General features: G+C 37.9%; 1 protein-coding gene across 4 annotated transcripts in view; it reads left to right on the top strand.

Annotated features, from left to right (window-relative positions):
• Positions 1–696: 696 nt before the first annotated feature.
• Positions 697–18,917, top strand: part of Slc24a2 (solute carrier family 24 (sodium/potassium/calcium exchanger), member 2) — a 234,164-nt gene continuing 215,943 nt past the window's right edge. For 2 of the 4 annotated variants that reach the window (XM_013020797.1, XM_013020794.1), the window contains exon 1: positions 707–1,694. In XM_013020797.1, coding sequence (XP_012876251.1) covers positions 762–1,694 — 933 coding nt within the window. In that variant the 5' untranslated portion in view covers positions 707–761. Of the gene's footprint in view, positions 1,695–18,917 lie in introns of all 4 variants that reach the window. The other 2 variants (XM_013020793.1, XM_013020796.1) reach the window with 2 other exon arrangements.

The raw sequence follows: 18,917 nt of genomic DNA, 5'->3' as shown, positions 1-18,917 counted from the left end.
TAAAGTGGATAAACTCATTTTCCTCCATAAATTTTTATACTTACACACATTTCCACACATAATGAGGTTAGTTACCAGAATGGTTATTTGGTTTCCCTATATATGATTATAAAGGTGTACCTTGTGCCATTTCTTCCTCTGTGGGCACCTATGTTTTAATTAAGTTATGATAAGACTATGGTATTGGGGTATAGCTGTGGCAAAGCAATTGCCCAGCATGTGTGAAGTTATAGATTTTTAAAATTTTTTAATTATTCTTTTCTTTATGTGGTACTGAGGAATTGAACCCAGGTCTTCATGCGTGCTAGGCAAGTACTCTACCACTAAGCCATATTCCCAACCCCAGCCTGAGGTCATAGGTTTGATCTCTAGCATAACATACACACACACACACACACACACACACACACACACAGAGTCAATCAATCAACCAATCAATCCTTAGTGAGGTATAGAGCAGTTAATAAACTTAGTCCTGATCACATGATCACATACAAGACAGGCCTTTATCATGCCTGCTAAAGGTTTGGTTTTTTTTTCAATTAAAGGGATATAACTTAATGATTTACTCATCTTTGTTTTTATTTTGGTTGAAGCATAAGTGACGACGAGAACTTCCTGGGAAGCCTAGGAACCACTGGAAGTGACCTATCATTAACTACTACTCCTACTACTGTTAACTATAACGTGAAGAGAAGTATGATAGAACCATCTGGCTGAGTCTGAGTGTGAAGACCATATATCCACCAGAACAAGGCAGGATGGAGCTGCACCAAAGCACTACCATCAGCCTCTTGGAGAAATGGTGTTTGGATGAATCACCACCTAGCTGCAGGAGACATTCTAATGTCAGAAAAAAACTGAAGTTCATTCGCATTGTAGGCCTCATCATAGGCCTGGTAGCCATGAGCACTGTCCCATTTACAATCAGTGCCTTTTCTGAGACAGACCCACGGAACCCAGAAGAGGCCAGTATTGTAAGTGGCCCTAGAGTAGCACACAGTCACCATCAAAGAACTCTCTTAGATTTCAATGATGAGATTCGGGATGACACTCCCCAGCCACCTCTTTCTCTGGAAGACAGATCTGATGATAATAATACAGAGCAGGCCCAAGGAGACTACCCAAGAGATATCTTTTCCCTTGAGGAACGAAGAAAAGGGGCCATCATTCTCCATGTCATTGGAATGATCTACATGTTCATAGCCTTAGCCATTGTGTGTGATGAGTTCTTTGTTCCCTCTTTGACCGTCATCACTGAAAAACTGGGCATCTCTGATGACGTAGCTGGAGCCACCTTTATGGCTGCAGGGGGATCAGCCCCAGAACTTTTCACATCTCTCATTGGGGTGTTCATTGCTCACAGCAATGTTGGCATAGGCACCATTGTAGGCTCGGCAGTGTTCAATATCCTCTTTGTTATTGGCATGTGTGCTCTGTTTTCTAGAGAAATTTTAAACCTGACATGGTGGCCACTCTTCAGGGATGTGTCCTTCTACATTGTTGATTTGATCATGCTGATCATATTTTTCCTGGATAATGTGATCATGTGGTGGGAAAGCTTACTTCTCTTATCAGCTTATATTGGCTACGTGATTTTCATGAAGTTCAATGTCCAAGTAGAGAAAGGAGTGAAGCAAATGCTAAATCGCAATAAAGTCGTCAAGGTGACTTCATCAGAGGCCCCAGCAAAGGTTGGTGGTGGTGATCTTTTTATTTGATGCTTTTCTTGATCATAGTTCTGAACTGTTATGATTTTGGGTATCTGAAGTTTTTGTAAATATGATGGTGGTTCTGGAATCTAGTGGGTAGCAGATTGGATTCTGTGATTTTTTTTTTGATAGCAAGATTAACATGTCAGTCAAAAACACCAAAAACATGAGACATTCTTATAGATGTGTCTACTACATTCCTCAGCTGCTTTCTTCAAAGTGAAAACATTTGTAAATAGTGGTTATGTAAGCATCCCAGAGCAGACTCCCCACTTACTTATTTTTTATTTTCAGGAAATAGGCTTAATGATATTAGGAACAACTGAACTTGTACAGGAAGGTTTGTATATTCCTAACAACTGGGTTTTGCTTTTCAAATGGTCCTGTGATGATTAATAAGCTACATCTCTTTAACAATGTTTAAGGGAAGAAAGTTTGTTTTTATCAGAGCTGTATGTTCTGATCTTAGTAGCCTACAATCTAGCAACTATGATCATTAAGAGAGGCCATCAGGGTTTTTTTTTTCATTTCTTTTTATATTTTATTATGTGGCGTTAAGGATGTGAATCCAGGAACTTACACATTCCTAGGCAAACACTCTACCACTCTACCACTAAGCCACACTTCCAGCTACATGATTATTTTTCTTGTTCCACAAAATCACATTTCATATCACGTGTTCAGGAACTGGCCAGTATTTACTGTGAGAAGAGCCTCTCGCTAGCCTTTCCACCTGCCTGTGCATTGCAATGACCCATTTGAACATGGTCCAATGTATTTACACAGTAGAATTTGAGTGTTTTAATGACAGCAGTGACTATTTCTACTGTTTACTTGCAAAGCAGATTGGTAAAGAGCTTAGAAGAAATTGATCTGCAAAAATGTAAAATAACAAGTAATGGATATGCAGCATCAGTAAAATTTTATGTGGTGTCATATTGCAGTTCTGATTCCTATCCTAACAGTAGAATGCCATTTTTGGATGTAATTTCAAACAGAAAACCTAAATGAATACACAGATTTCTTTTCATGATAGCCTCTAGGAATATTTTCCTATATATACAAAAATGGATGTTTTAATAGGAGGTAAGAGATTTTGTCCTTCAAAAGGAAAAAGTATTAATTTAGCTAAATTTATACAATAAAAGGCATAATATAGCAGTAGTAGTTCTTATTTGTTATGTGCAAAAGAAATGCATTTTGTACTATACGGTTCCTAACATCTCTCAATGTTAGTTATTTATAAGAAATTATAGTTTTAAAAAGTCATTTATCAAAATACTTATCAGCATGTATTTATTTGGATATGACCACTGAGAGCTGAGGGCATTGTACAGAGCTGTCACTGGAGCTCTGTCCTTGTTCCTTGTTTTACACTAATAACTAATATATATATATATATATATATATATATATATGCTTCCTTGGCTTTTGGCCTTCTCCTCCAGCCTATTTGGGTGGTTTGCTATAGTTTCTGTGTTTTCTCCAATTCAAATCCTGGATAATTATCTATAAGTCAGATACTGATTTGGTATGTTATAAGTAGCCTAAGCATAGCAGCAGTAAAAAAAAAAAGTCAGTGCTTTGTTGTTTTATTGCTCATTCAGTGGAATTTCATTAAACTTAGACACCCACTTTGTTAAAGATTACTTTGACAGCATTCTTATGAAAGGAACTTACAGAGCATCCCAATATTGTACATAAGACTACAGGAGGACTCTTGTGTTCTGATTTTGTGGGCATAGGGTGGGCAGATGTTTTCATGAATTGGGGAAATAACTTTTTAAACACAGGTTGCAGACTATTTTTAGTCAGTTGTGAATCATTTGTTTTTACTTAATTAGGTGACTGTCAAGTCATTCTTCTGATCATTTACAAGTCAGCAATTCAGGCTGACATTTCTTAACAATTGTTAGTTGTTTGTGTTCATAATGCTGTCCTATGATTAATACTATATCTTTTAAACTTGAAAATTCTGAATATACCTAATTTTGTTTTTAAAATTTAATTTTATTGTAAAGGTGAAGTACAGAGGGATTACAGTTACATAAGTAATGAGTGCATTTCTTGTCAGTGTTACCCCCTCCCTTGTTTTCTCCCACTTTCTCTCTCACCCTGGCTCCCCTCCCCTCAAGTTGTAAAGTTCATCTCCAACATAGTGCCTGTGAGTATAGCTGTTGAATTGTTTCACCTTTTGTCCTTTGTCTCACCATTTTGTTATTCCCATTCCCTTCCCCAAATCAGATAAACATATATACATGACACAGGGTAACAAAAAACAATGACAACAGGGTATAAACCAAAGGAAAATGAAAAAAAGGAATAACTTCACCCAGTACATTAAAACAAACAAACAAACAAAAACCCTCTTGTTTCCATATTTTGTAGTTCATTTCTATTAGCATCATTTTATACGGTGATACGTACATAGCTATTGAGCTTTTGTGATCCTCTGCTAGGACTATCCTGGACATATACTATTTATTACAAATGAGGAAAACCATGGAGCCTATGTTTCTCTGGTTCTGGCTTACTTCACTTAATATGATTTTTTTCCAAGTCTTTCCATGTCCTTATGAATGGGGAATGTCATTCTTTCTGATGGAAGCATAGAATTCCACTGGGTGAATATACCTAATTTTTAGAAAAAGCATATTCATAACTGTTTTCCTGTTTTGAATTTTCCTCCAAATATTCATCGCGTTATTTTCTTCTTAACACCAAGTAATTTTAATTGATTCGACTACATCGTTATTGCTTCTTTTGGCATTTTTAACAAATGGAGTGGGAAGAAAGTTTTATTTTCCTGTGGTTATTTTTTTTAAACAGAGCTTTGTCTTATTGGATATTCCACAGTGGTACATTTTTGGGGGAGAGGTGCATAATAATAAGATTTCCTTCAGGATATACCAACTGCCAATTCCAATTTTGAATCATAGCTGGAATTTTTTTTTCCAGTCATTACTGCTTTTACTGTAGTTCTGACTTCAGAACTTTACAGAGGTTTGCTAACCAAGCTCTGATCTTAAGGTGTCCCAATAGGGATGGGCTTTTCAGTTTGCCTCTGACCCCAATTTGGAAGAATTGGTATTTCCTGGGTAACCCATCTTTGTCAGAAATATCTGTCATCTGCTATCACCAGATCCTGAGGGAAAAAGAACCGAAAGCCAAAACGGCCCTCGATGGACTCTGAAAGGAGAAGAATAAGAAGCAAAATCCTAAGCATGCTTTCATACAAAACCTGTTTTTATTGTCTTCTTTGTAGGGCATGGGAATTTAAAAAGGCAGAGGAACCACATTTTAGATATTCTTATGTAGCACATCAGTAGGTTCATGGACAGAATCATCACCACTGCTGAGTTCTGGTACTGTGAAATATCTCGCTAATGTCCTGCTTCATGGACAAGTTGAAAATCTTAATTTGGTGTCATTATTGATGATATATGTCCTGAATCAGCTGACATTTTTGTTCTTGTGTTGGTTTGTACCAATCCTGGGGCTTGACTCCCTCGGCTTTTGTGCTCAAGGCTGACGTTCTACTACTTGAGCCACAGCTCCACTTTTGGCTTTTTTCTTTTTGATGCTTAATTGGAGATGAATCTCATAGATTTTATTATGCAGACTGGCTTTGAACCATAATCCTCAGGTCTCAGCCTCCTGAATAGCTAGGATTATGAGCTAAATGAGCTACTAGCACCTGGCTCATAGTTTTTAAAACAAATATAGTTAAAGTAGTGTTAGTACCCCCTGTGTGACTTTTTGTTTTCTTTTTCTGTTTTTTTAAAATTTATTTTTATTTTGAATTAGTTTTCCATTTATATTTCTATTTCTTTTCACTTTCTGTTTTTTGTTGTTGTTGTCGTTTTTGGTCAGTCGTGGGGCTTGAACTCTGGGTTTGGGCATTGTTCTATTTCTTTTCAATGTTTTCAACTTCCCCTGTTTAGAAAGTGGTACAGTGTCATCATGAATGGTAGAGACATTTGGGGCTTTGACTTAGAAGAAAGGAAAGGCCCAGCTGTGTGCTCAGCCCATTGGCCTCAGAAAAGTCATTTAAACTCTTTAAGCATCAATTTCCAAAATGGAAAAAAAGAGAATGATAATACCTGTTTTATAAGGCTGAGGAAAACTACTAAATAAAAACATGAAAGTTAGTCATTTGGCATAATCCTTGGCAAATGTGACTTGTTCATGAAAGGTTAATTCTCTCCTTTTCTGTTTCATTCTTACATGCAATGTGAGACTGAGTAAATTATGTGAGATTAGAGAATTATAAAGCACTCCTTGGAGGTTGCATTTACTACAGAGGAACATTGAGAAGAGGTATTTACTATTTGTCGTATTCCAATATTCATAAACCCAGAGTGAATATACACAGTTTACATATTACCATAAACTCCATTGAAGCCACTAAATGCCTTTCTTTTTTTTTTGTCCAGAAATTTTATTTTGTAGGACTTTGCTTGGAATAAGAAAGGATTTTGATGGGGATTTAGAAATAGCAATACTAAGCAGAAATTTTTGTCCTTAAAGTATTTTTATATATAACAATTGGGGCTCTCTTCTTAAAACCTTTTTGTAGGTTTTAGGGTAGGAAGAAGTTTGAATGCAGCAATATGCAAAGCATATTCAGCCCATTTTACTGCTTGCCTGGCCTGCAGCTTGGATCTCTGTGTCTGCTATGGTGCTAGGCTGTTGCTGGCCTAGAAAGCAGCTGTCCATGGTATTTAACTTAGACTTGGCACTGTAATCTGACAGCAAGTCAACCTGGTTCTAATAAAGGGGCCAATCTAAATAAAGGTGCTTAAAGCTGGATCGTTGGAGAGTCAGACTCCTTAGTGATTTAGGTGTACCAATTATTTACTACTGAGAGCCTGAAAAGTTGTCAAGAGAGGTTTGCAATTCAAATTGGTTTTTCATGATCTTGGGGAGATCAGAACTAAAATAATGTAAACATAAACATTTCTTCTGAGGTGGTAAATCATAAGTGATCTTATAAATATTCATGGAGAGCTTCAAGTTTGCTTACGATTCAGAGTCCATTATAAAATTTAACCCCTTCCAAGATGAATAAATAAATTTATAAAATTGATATACAAACTTCAAGGAAGATGAAGTCATCCTTATTATAAGTAAAAAGTTTGTGAGGTGTGTGTGTGTGTGTGTGTGTGTGTGTGCACATGTGCATGCATGCGCTCATGCACACATGTGCGTGCCTATGCATGCCAGTCCTTTGGTTAGGTGTTGTCCCTTAGGTTTTTCACTCAAAGCAGATGCCCTGCCACTTGAGCCACAGCTCTATTTCTAGTTTCATGGACTGGCTTTGAACCAGTATCCTGAGATCTCAGTCACTTGAGTAGCTAGGATTATAGGCATAAACCATTAGCACCCTGAAAGTTTGTGTTTCTTGATGTAGACACTAATTTTCCATCCTCATCCAAAGAAAGGAAATTTAGACATTGACAACCTTACCTGACAAAGTAGCCTTATTTCATTTTCCTTAATAATTCATCAGTTATGATGTGTGATTCAGAAGGTGAGTAAGGTATTTAGAGAGCCCAGTCGATTTCAATACTTTCAGCTCAAATTATATTTGGCCATTTACCCTGCTACTCTGGTATCCCCTGGCAAGAAGAGGTCAACTTTGTAAGCCCAGCTGGCAATCAGTTACCACTCTGCCTCTTCCTCCTTCCCTCCCTCCTCTATTCCTCTCCTCTTCTCCCCATCCAACCTCCATTTAGTGAACCCCATGATTACATTTGTATTTTAATTGAACAAAGCATGGGATTGTTAAGCTCCTCTCTGGCTTTCTGGGAAGGCACGTACATCTACAGTGTGGATTTGATAGGTTTAAATTTTCTATTCTTTTATTTTCCACTTTCATTTGCCTTACAGGAGCCCCTAGTAAGCAGACTATCATTGGATTTTGTTTAGTTCAGTATGGCAGCCATCTCTTTTAACTGGAAGGTTTGTTTGTTTACATTGACTATGATTGCTGTTACTTGGGTTCTTTTCTATCAAGTTGCTTTATACTTTCTATTTTGTCTGATGTTTTCATCTTTTTGTTTTGTTTTTTTATTTGTTTGTTTCTGCCCAGGTCTTGAAGCTTGAACTAGGGACCTAGGCACTGACCCTCAATTTTTTGTTTTTTTGTTTTTGTTTTGGGTTTTTTTTTTGTAGAAAATTGGAGGTAAGTGTCTTATGGATTTGCCTGTCCAGGCTGGCTTCAAGCACAATCCTCATTTGTTTCCTGAGGAGGCAACAATGCTTGATAAGAAATGTACTCATTACCTTGCCCATGTAATTATAACCCCTCTGTACAGTATTTTCACAATTACAAAAATATGCTGAAAAAGAAAAAAACAAATAAACAGACACAATCCTCAGATCTCAGCCTGCTGAGTAGCTAGGATTACAGAGATGAACCATCAAACACCAGGCCTGCTTTTGTTCTTTCCATAATTTTTTTCTTGCCTTTTCAGATTTAAATTGTGCATGGTGTGTGTGTATGTGTGTGTGTATGTGTGTGTGTGTGTGTGTGTGTGTGTGTGTGTGTGTGTGTGTGTGTGTGTATCTGTGTGTCTGTGTGTGTGTGCTGCCATGGAATAGTTTGGAATAGTTTGGAATTTATGTCCCGTATTTTTGCTCTTGTTCTGTTGTTGTTCACTTTGAACTTTTAGGACAGTCTTCCTAGCAAACGTGGGCCTCTACCTACCTTGGCCTCCTGAGTACAGGATTACAGGCATATGCCACTATGCTTGGTAACTCTTGTTTGTTTTCTGTAGCTTTACTTAGAAATTTTAGCATGTAAATTTATCTCAAGGTATAATACAAGATTAAATAATGTCATTACACTTTAGTTAAGCAACCTGAGAATCTTACAGTATTTTAAGCCAGCCACTTCCTCCCTATTATCAATTTTAATTTCAAGATTCAAGTTTTCTCATAAGCATCATGTAACAATTCCATTCTGCCATAACATTTAATTTATTTACTTGGTAACTTATTTATTTTGTCTTGCTGGGGATCAAGCCCAGGGCCTGGTACGTGCGAGGCATGCTCTACCACTAAACTCTCTATTCTCAGTGCCACACCTTCATATTTTAAGCACATACATTAGACACTGTCTTACCATCAGTGGTTTTATATTTAACTACATTTGTGTGTGTGTGTGTGTGTGTGTGTGTGTGTGTGTGTCGGTCATGGGGCTTGAAATCTGGGCCTGGGCACTGTCCCTCGGCTCTTCAGCTCAAGGCTAGTGCTCTACCACTCCAGCCACAGCGTAAGAGTCTCATGGACTTTCCTGCCCATGCTGGCTTTGAACCAATGATCCCCAGGTCTCAGCCTCCTGAGTTAGGATTACAGGCGTGATCCACCAGCGCCAATTTAGCTACATTTTTTACCAGCTTTTCCTTCCTTGTTTCGTTTTGTATTTCAGACCTTTATTTCTGTTTTATTTCTCTCCTCCTGCTGTATATTTTCATAAACTCCTTAATCTGTTTGTTAGTAAATGTTCCTAATGTTTATTTGCATAGAGATGTGGTTCATTTTTGTTTTGGGGGGATAGTTTTAGTGGGTGAAAATGATATTCTTTATATTTAATGATTTATTTGAACTATTGAAACTTCACCTGTGGGAGAGCAGACACTTAGGACTGCTCTTCTGTGGAAGGTCTGGGAGCCTGATCATTCCCCATTCTAACCTAAATGTTTGACTTGTTTCCTATCTTTGTGGCATGAATTCAGGTTCTAAATCTGCAACAAATGAGCCCATGTTTAGAAATCCTTAAAGAAGACCCCCCCTTCAAATATAACTGTTTGACAGATAGATAGATAGATAGATAGATAGATAGATAACAGATTCTCTCTCTCTCTCTCTCTCTCTTTCTCTCTCTTGCCCCGAAAACCAAAACCAAAACATGAACATCCCACCATCTTGCTATGTTAGGCAGAATCCTACCCCCACCCCCATCCACACTAAGAATGTCAGCCCTACAGGATTTCCAACTTGTAAGAAGAGATATCTGAACTCTTCTCCTCAATCCCAGAAGGTTGCATGGCTGGAGCCTCTAAACACCTAGTCTATAGACCACTGGGGAATGGAAAATACCCCACAGCCAAAGCAATTCTAATGTTTGTGCTTGTTTTTGGGTTCTGTGTTCTAAGAAATGCCTGATTCCTTACTACAAAAAAATGGGTATTTAAAAAAATACTTGAAAATTATAATATCCAACATTTTTGAGAATAATATATTGAGAAAGAATTCTCTAGATCACATTGCCTGAAATATGTGTCTCAGACTATGGGTTTATCAAACAATAACGCATATAGCAAGTGACAGTGACATGAAATTTTAATGACATGTTCTCAGGATATTTAATACAGCCTGATTGTGAAAGAAAAGCCCCTCAACAAAATACCTACCAATAGCAAAATCTGAAATCAAACCAATCCTAAGAGGGAATTCTAATAGGAAATTATATGGCGACACATTAGAGTTGACTTTTAAGTACTATTTTTGCCAGATATTAAAATAATGTGTTCATAACTAACACATCAAACCATAAAAACATCTTAATTTGCTAATAGGTATTGTATCATCTAAACATAATGTTATTCCAGACTTTTTATGCACACATCTACACAGACACATATTTGTATACATGTAGACCTAAATATTTAAAATATTATTTTTAATTTATACCCATATATGTAATAGGTTATTTTTAAATGTTAAAGATATTTTTTAAATTTAAACCTATTTATAGGTATAAATATATGGAATATGCACATGGACTAAGCAACATTGAGTACACAACACATGTCTTCATGTCACTAGTGATTTTCTCTTTTCTTTCATGGGTTTTGAACTCAGGGCTTTGTGCTTGCTAGGCAGGTGCTCTACTGCTTGATACACACCACCAGTTTTACTTTTGTTACATTTCAGATAGGGGCTCACATTTTTTGCTCAGACTAGTTGGACTATGATCCTTCTGCTTGTGAATAGCTGAGATTATAACTATGATCCACCATATATAGCTAGCTTTTTTGTTGAGATGGGTCTCAGTAATTAATTTTTCCTGAGCTGGCCTTGAACTTCAATCTTTCCAATCTCAGCCTCAGAAGTAGTTTTGATTACAGGCATGAGCCATTGCACCTGGCCTTTGAAATGTTATTTACTGTTTAGCATTATCATAATATAAGAAGTTGTGTTGTGTCAAATTTACTGTAATATTTCACTAGCATTATAAAATGCTATAATAAATAACCTTACACATGAATCTCTGCTTTGATCGAGGGAAATTCAGGATCAAAGTTTATGAGCATTTGAAAAGTTCTGGCACATTGCTTCTTACTTTGATAGCACTGAATATTATAATTTTTAATGTTTTCCAATTTCCTAGTTGAAATATAGCATTTTAATTCATTTTAATTTGCATCTCCCTGATTAATTTGAAAGCTGAGCTTTGAAACATATGCTTATGACAAATTAACTTTTCCTTTTCTCGATTGTCAGTTTCCTCCATGTCTTTTGTGTCAAGTATAAAGTTCACTGTGATGACTCACAAGCGATCTCTTACAAATATATACTGCGAACCTCTAACTTTAGCTCTTGTCTCTCCCCACATTTCCACACCTAAATCAAGCCAGGACTTTTTTGCAATTTTTGCCTTTGTGGTAATGACTGAATTCTTTTGAAGAGGAGAACTTGTGACAAGAAGTTGGGAGAATGGGTCCCCAGCGCTGGGGTATGCTCCATGCTCCTATGACTTCTGTGTCCTATGTCCCTATTTCCTCCTCATTGGGAAAGGGAAGGGAACTTGATGAACACAACCTAATAGATTAAAAGAGCACCAAGGCATTAGTTTGTCATGTCTGTCCTTAGAAGCGTGTTCTAACCAGGCCTAAGCTAACATTTACACTAACAGAAACTTAACCGTGCCCAAATCATTTAACTCTATTTGTTAACTAATTTACATGTGATATTTTTATTCAAGTGATTTAATTGATTTGACTGAGCAATGATTTTACTGTGGGAGACAGCTCTTCCACACATATAGGAGAACAGCTTGTATGAAAGAGCGTCATTTAAAGATTCCTGCAGGATGCTAGATAACCTCAGCATTGTGGCTTCTGGCAACTGCAGGTGGGTCCCTACACTGTGGGTAAAGCAAGGCTCTCCTTGTCTCCCCAGGGTCAAGGCAGAGAGGGATCTGAAAATGAGGCCATGTATCATGCCAGGAACTTGCTATCTCAGCACAGAAATGGATGCTTTCAACTCCTATGTGTAGAACAGGAATATGTAGATCAGCAGTAGGTGATTGCCTGAGGTGCAGGTTTAGCAGTATTTAAACCATCTTGAATGTGGGTCTATCTTATTGCAAAGTGCTTGCTGGTTCTCTTATACTTTAGTGTTTCTCACTAGGCAAATGGGAAGAAAGACAAATCAAACCGTTTCTAACACATCAAACCACAGAAACATCTTAATTTGCTAATAGTCATTGTATCATCTAAACATAATGTATATATTGTTATTCCAGACTTTCTATGCACACTTCTACACAGACACATATTTGTATACATGTAGACCTAAATATTTAAAATAGTGTTTTTTAATTTATACCCATGTATGTAATAGGTTATTTCAGATTCACTTTTCATATTAAGCTCTGGTAAGTCAGAGACTTTCAAATATTTTGATTATGACAAATACTAAGAAATATATTTTTCATCTCATCTCAAAATATATGCATACCTATATACACATTTATATAACTAGTATTTACATATACATGTAAAATAAAATCAGCCAAGCACAGATATCTTATCCTTGTAATCCTAACTCCTTGGGAGGATGAGATCAATTGAGGTTCCAGGCCAGCCTGGGCAGAAGTCTTTCCATGAAGGAAAGCTGCACACATTGGTGTGTGCTTTTAATCCCAGCAACTATAAAAAGCCTAAAGTATGTGGATCACAATTAATGTGCATGCCTGGTTGGGAATAAAGACCTTTCCTAAAATTAACCAGCAGAAATCAGGACTGCAGATGTGTTTAGTGGTAGTTTATTACTCTAGCAAGTGCAAAGCCCTGAGTTCTTACTTCAGTCCTGGCAAAAAAAAAAAAAAAAAGAAAGAAAGAAAGAAAAAAGTGGTTGGTGAGTCAATATCTTTGGTCTTAAGAAAATAAAATAAAGTAAATAAAAATCTAAGTGTATACTTAGATTTTCCTTACATTTTAATTTATATTTCATTAAAAAAATAGTGGTTCAGACCTGTGATCCTAGCTTCTCAGGAGGGTGAAATCTGAGGTTTAATCTGAGGTTGAAGCCGGACCAGGAAGAAAAGTCCATGAGATTCTTATCTCCAGTTAACTACCCAAAACGCCAGAAGTAAAGCTGTGACCTAAGTGGTAGAGCACTAGTCTTGAGCAAAAAAGCTCAGGGACAGTGCCCACCCTGAGTTCAAGCCTCAGGACTGGTAAACATGCACACATATACACACATACACCACATACACCACAAATAGTGGCTTCAACCTTCTGAAATAAGTTCATGGGTTGTGAGCTGAGTTTTCAAAACTATCATGTCCAGAAATTACTTTTTTTTCTCCCCTTTCCTCTCAGCAGGACTGCCCAGTAGAGCTGTGTTAGTTGTACAGTGCTGAAGGGCATTTGTCTGATCAAAGGGATGAATAAGGGCAGAAATCCAGACACCTCTCTGCTGGTTGAGCTGTGTGCTTTGGTGTGGGGCTGTGGTGGTTCAGTGGAAGGTATGGCTTTTCTTAATTCAGCAGTTTGCCCTTTGGTCCAGTGATACTCTTGCTTTGTACTTTTAACTTCTCCTTTTGATAATTTATTTAGAGTTTCAGAGCCAAGAACCCCAAGGGATCATTAAGTACATGTAAATCCATGCTAATTTTAACGATTGGGACTCTGACAGCTATTCAGAGCTGCATCCATATGCCATAGAAGTTTCCTTGCCAAACATATACCCCATCTACATCCAGTTGGGTCACACTGGCCCTCTGGCCCATGCAGATGCTGCTGAATCCTGAGACCCAAACTGTGTGCTGCTTTCTGGCTCTGACATGGGTCTGTTATAGGAAGGCATATAGCACAACATTACTTTGCCAACCCTCAGCCTAGCCCAATGTGCTTGTCAGCAGGTGGAAAACAAGTGTGGGTGAATCAGGGCGGTTATGAAATCAGAGAGAAGCAGAACTCTGATAAGAAGGCTGGAAGCGGTGTTTCAATTCAATTGATTTCCTTTTTGTTTTTATTAACTATTAGATTTGTACACCAAATGATGCAGACCTGCTTCTGATCCCAGTAAAAATTGGTGGTTTTGGAAAGGCCAGAGTCCATGCCATGTTCACAGCTGTAGAGGAGGCGCTGATTGTGCAATGGCTGAGAGCAAGCCTGGAGAGCTGCAGTTCATCCTGTACACATTGGCTGCATAGCCCTGTGCTGCTATCTTTGCCCCAAGCCTCTAGGGAGCTAGTTCACTTCCTCTAGCAGCTCTCCTAACTCTGTGCTACCTTATTAACTGGAAAGGAACAAGTAGCATTGACCCTCACGATCAACAGGGAATTGGTCCAGGGCCCCAAGTGTCCCCAAATCTGAGAATACTTAAGTCCCTTGTATGGAATGGCCTAATATTTGCATATAACCTATAACATCTGCCTACATATTTTAAATTATCTCTAAGCTACTTATACTTCCATAATACCTAATGCCATGTAAATAGCTGTTAGACTGCATGGTGTAGAACATGGCAAAAAAAAAAAACCCCAAAACTATACACATTCAATACAGACACATTTTTTTTTTTTGTTGGTCATGGGGCCTGAACTCTGGGCCTGGGCGCTGTCCCTTAGCTCTTCAGATCAAGGTTAGCACTCTACCACTTGAGCCACAGTGCTACTTCCAGCTTTTTCTGCTTATGTGGTACTGAGGAATTGAACCCAGGGTCTCAGGCATGAAAGGCAAGCACTCTACCTCTGAGCCATCTTCCCAGCCCATATGAACATTTTTTTGATCCAAAGTTGAATTTATGGATGTGGACAGCCAACTGCTCTTGTTTACAATTATGGGCTGACCAGTAGAAGAGATGCTCAGGTAATAAAACCCTGAATTCATATTCTTTAGAGTACTTTTTCAATTAAGAACCCAACTAAAGGAAATTAGTTCCTTTGGAAGGATAATAAGGACTCTTTTACCATAATAGGACCTTCTTGGAAAGGGCCAAGTAGGCTTTTGGTGCTTTGGAAGTGACCTCTATTACTGCTTGATGCATATTGTCTTGGGCAAGCACATTGCAGGAGAAAATATATTTCATCCGGATGGTGATTCATCCCTGTAATCTCAGCCCTTGGGAGGCTGAGATAAGATGATCACAGTCCAAAGCTGAGCTAAATAGCAAGATTCGGCCTCAAAACAAAAATAAATACAGGTTTAGTCTTTGTCTGTCTTTCCCACTCACTTGTCATCTACTGCTCTTACCCTTAGGTAGGCTGAGTCAAGTTCATTTTCTCTCTGTTACCTGATAATAATCAAATATATGTTGAGCAACATCTGTTATTTTAGGCCTGCGGTCAGCACTGCATTGGTATATTTCAGAACCCTGTTTTTATCTGTTCCGAGAGGAAGTGGAAGAAAATGGCCAAAAAGTAGAAGAGCCATGTGGTTCATATGTTCCTTAGCCTCTTTGAGCTTATATTTGCTTATTCATATACTAAGAAAATTCATATACTAAGAAAATCGATATTCATATACTAAGAAAATTCATATACTAAGAAAATGTCCTTCTTAGGGAAACTATGAATTTTGAATGAAGTGAAATAGGGAAAGTGTTTTGCAGAGTACAGGTCCAAGTCTTACCATCAACCAACAAAAGATGCTCTACTAGTCTCTTTTGCCCCAAGTCCCTTCACTGTGCTGTGCTGCTAACCTTCTCTCCCTCAGTCCTATCTCTCCCTGCAGCCTGGTTTTCTCCTGATAACTCAGTCCCCACCTTGGCTTCCTGGACACTTTCTATGCTTCCCTTGCAGCCATATGAATATGCAGTTATCCAACTAGTTCCCTAACTAATAGGCAAGTCCTCAGTGTTTGGACTTAGTCCTTTATTCTTGCAAAGGATTAAAAAAGAAACAGTTTTCCTGTCTACGAAACTAAAAGTCACCCGACCATGAAATTATCTTGAAGCCTTTCTTATTGTGCCCTAAAATTATACTTCCCTTGGCTTATTCACACCGTCAATATTTCATCTTAGTTCTTCATGTGTCCATCTTATCACAGTTATTGCTGACATCAGTGCACCACTACCTGCTTTGTGTCTTGGGTTGAACCACTCCTTTTGACTTGGTAACCAGTTCCCTTTGTGGGATCAGCGTCTGGCTCAGGGTCGTGGGCAGAAGACAAAGGACACAATGTTTTAAGAAGTTCTTCATGGTAGTGATAAAAATTCTCAGCCTCATAAGTGGCTTAGGTAATAAAGCCAAATGACAAACAACAGATTTCCTATGTAAGAAACTGAAAGATTAGAAATCTTCCAGAGGTGTTGCCAGTGTGATTGTGAAAACAAGTCAGGGCCTCCAGTTCTAAAAGCCAAATTATTCCATCTTTGGACCTGAACATTTATATAGTGTTCCTTTATTGGGTTTTCTTTATAGCAGCTCATTTGAGATATAATGAAATTGCCACAGCATTCACCCCAAGTGTACAGTGCAGCGTACTTCTTTGCCTCCTCCTGAAGTATACAGCCATCACTACTAATTTTAGAACATTTTAATCACCCCCTAAAAGAAATTCTGTACTTGTTCGTAGTTTCTCCCACTGCCTCCTCTCCCTATCCCCCAAGAGCTAGTAATCTACTTTGTAACTAAAGATTTACCTAACATGGCATTTTGTGTAAGTGGAATCATATAATATATGGCTTTTGTGTCTGGCTTCTTTCATGTCATGTAGCATGTTTTCAAGGCTCATTCATGCTATATCCTTTTATAGCCAAATAATAAGATCCCATTACATAGACTCTCACAATTTATTTGTCCATTCATCAATTGATGTTTCCTAATTTTGGCCACCATAAATAGTGTTGTAATGAACATTTACTGACAAGTTTTGGTGTGGGTTTATGTTGTCATTATTCTTTGGTACATATTTAGGAGTAGATTTGCTGGGCCATATGCTAATGCTATGTTTAACATTTTGAGGAAATGCCAAGATTTTTCTAAAGCACCATTTTGCAACTACCCAGGATATATGAGAGTTCTGATTTCTCCATACCTTTGCCAGTACTTTTATTATTTTATTACTATACCCATCCTTATGGGTGTGAAGTTATACTATGGTGTGATTTTGATTTGCATTTTTCTAATGGACATGATAGTAAGTATTTTTATGAGCTTGTCATCATTAGTCTATCCTCCTTGGGGGGAAAATAACTATTCAAATCCTTTGCCACTTTTCAAATAGGCCTATTTGCTTTAGTGTTGACATTAAGAATTCTTTATATATTTTAGTTACCTGTCCCTCTTCAGCTGTGTGACTTGAAAGGTTTTCTTTTCTTTTCTTTTTGCCATCCTATACTTTTTTAAGGGAATATAGGGGGTTCCTGTTCCATATTGTTCTCAAAACATACTCTGACCTAGAGTAATTCTGGTTCCTTGGATCAACCTTAAAGCTATCTCTCTTCTGGGAGCTTTGGGAAGAAGTTGTCTTGGAAAAAAATGATTTCCTTTGGGATAAGAACTGGAGAGGATTCTAGAGTTGTTTAGGCTCTGGCACTTCCTAATTGGGCAGAACCTGAGATTGCATATCCAGCTGAACTTTGAACATTAGGTGGCTTATTACCTGGTTGCTGCATCACCCTTCTTTGCCTCCTCCTGATCATTCTCTGTCCTAAGTAAGAAAGCTTGTTTTCCTTAAATACCCTTCCCTATTTTTTGCTCAAAAACCCTTTAAGTAAAGCAATTGAAACATAGTCCTTCAGCCCCTGATGATGTGAAGTTTGCCTTATTTGCCATCTGTATTGGGCTATGGGATAATCTTGCCTACCTACTTATTCTTTTGTCTGTCTGTCTGTCTGTCTGTCTGTCTGTCTGTCTGTCTCTCTCTCTCTCTCTCTCTCTCTCTCTCTCACACACACACACACACACACACACACACACTACTTATAATCACTTCTATTCCAGACATTTCATCCATCTAGAACAAAGCTTTGTGAGCATATTACAGTAAATAATAATAATACCAGTAATGTTCCATCATGGTCCAGCATGAACAGTAATTCCACAAGCCTGATTAATGTGTATACTCTGAGGGTAAAGAGAACTTAACCACATGATTGTGCTTTTAAAGCACAATTGGTTCAAAGCTCTAGTGGCTTCCAAAGGGCCCAGGAAGCGTCTCACTTGCATCAACTGTACAGTGAGCCATTGCCTGATAGATGGGAGTTTCAGAACCCTGAACAAAAGGTTGATTTATTTAAATGGCATTTAGAGGAGCCAGGCTGCTCCTTTCATACTTACTATGAAGATCCATTACAAATCTACTATTTTCTGCTGCCTTTTATTTTAAGTCCAATTAAGTGGATAGCCACAAATAGCTCTGACCTTGAATGTCCAAGTGAAGGTGAGATGTGAGAAGAGGCTTAGGAAGCATATGTTTTGATGTGTTAATGCTCTGCAAGTCACACACACTGAAGGAAAATAAATAGAACAGGACAAGTTAGTGTTGTGCTTTAGGAGGAAGAATTTAAATGCCCTGGGAAATAGCACCACATGCTTCACTGGTAGATAATCATAAACTGAGCTAAAATTTAATCTCACTCTATCTCCACTTCACTGGATGGCTCTGGAAGACTGGCCCTAAGTAAGTGGGATTGCCAGGCTCATTTCCTAATCTCTTGGACCAGCACCTCTGCCACATGCCTTTACTAAATGATGTTTTGTTTCCCCTAACCACCTCAGTGTATGCTTTTGTTACTTACTTTTAATAAAATGGGGCTCAGAATACCATACCACCATTTCAGTTCTGTTTCTTGCCAATGCAGATTGTGATATGAATCTTCTGTAGTTAAATAGCTTGTTTTAAAAAATATATCAGCATGGGGCCTCTTATTAAAATTCTTAAAGTCCTTGAGTTGGGTTAAACAGATTTAAAGAGCTACTTTTTGCCATCTTAAGAAGTAATATTAAGTATTTGTGAG

This window comes from Dipodomys ordii, unplaced genomic scaffold (assembly GCF_000151885.1).
Source record: "Dipodomys ordii isolate 6190 unplaced genomic scaffold, Dord_2.0 Scaffold53, whole genome shotgun sequence".
NCBI classification, from domain to species: domain Eukaryota; kingdom Metazoa; phylum Chordata; class Mammalia; order Rodentia; family Heteromyidae; genus Dipodomys; species Dipodomys ordii.
The sequence above is the reverse complement of the archived record's forward strand: the minus strand, read 5'-3'. Positions and strand labels throughout refer to the sequence as shown.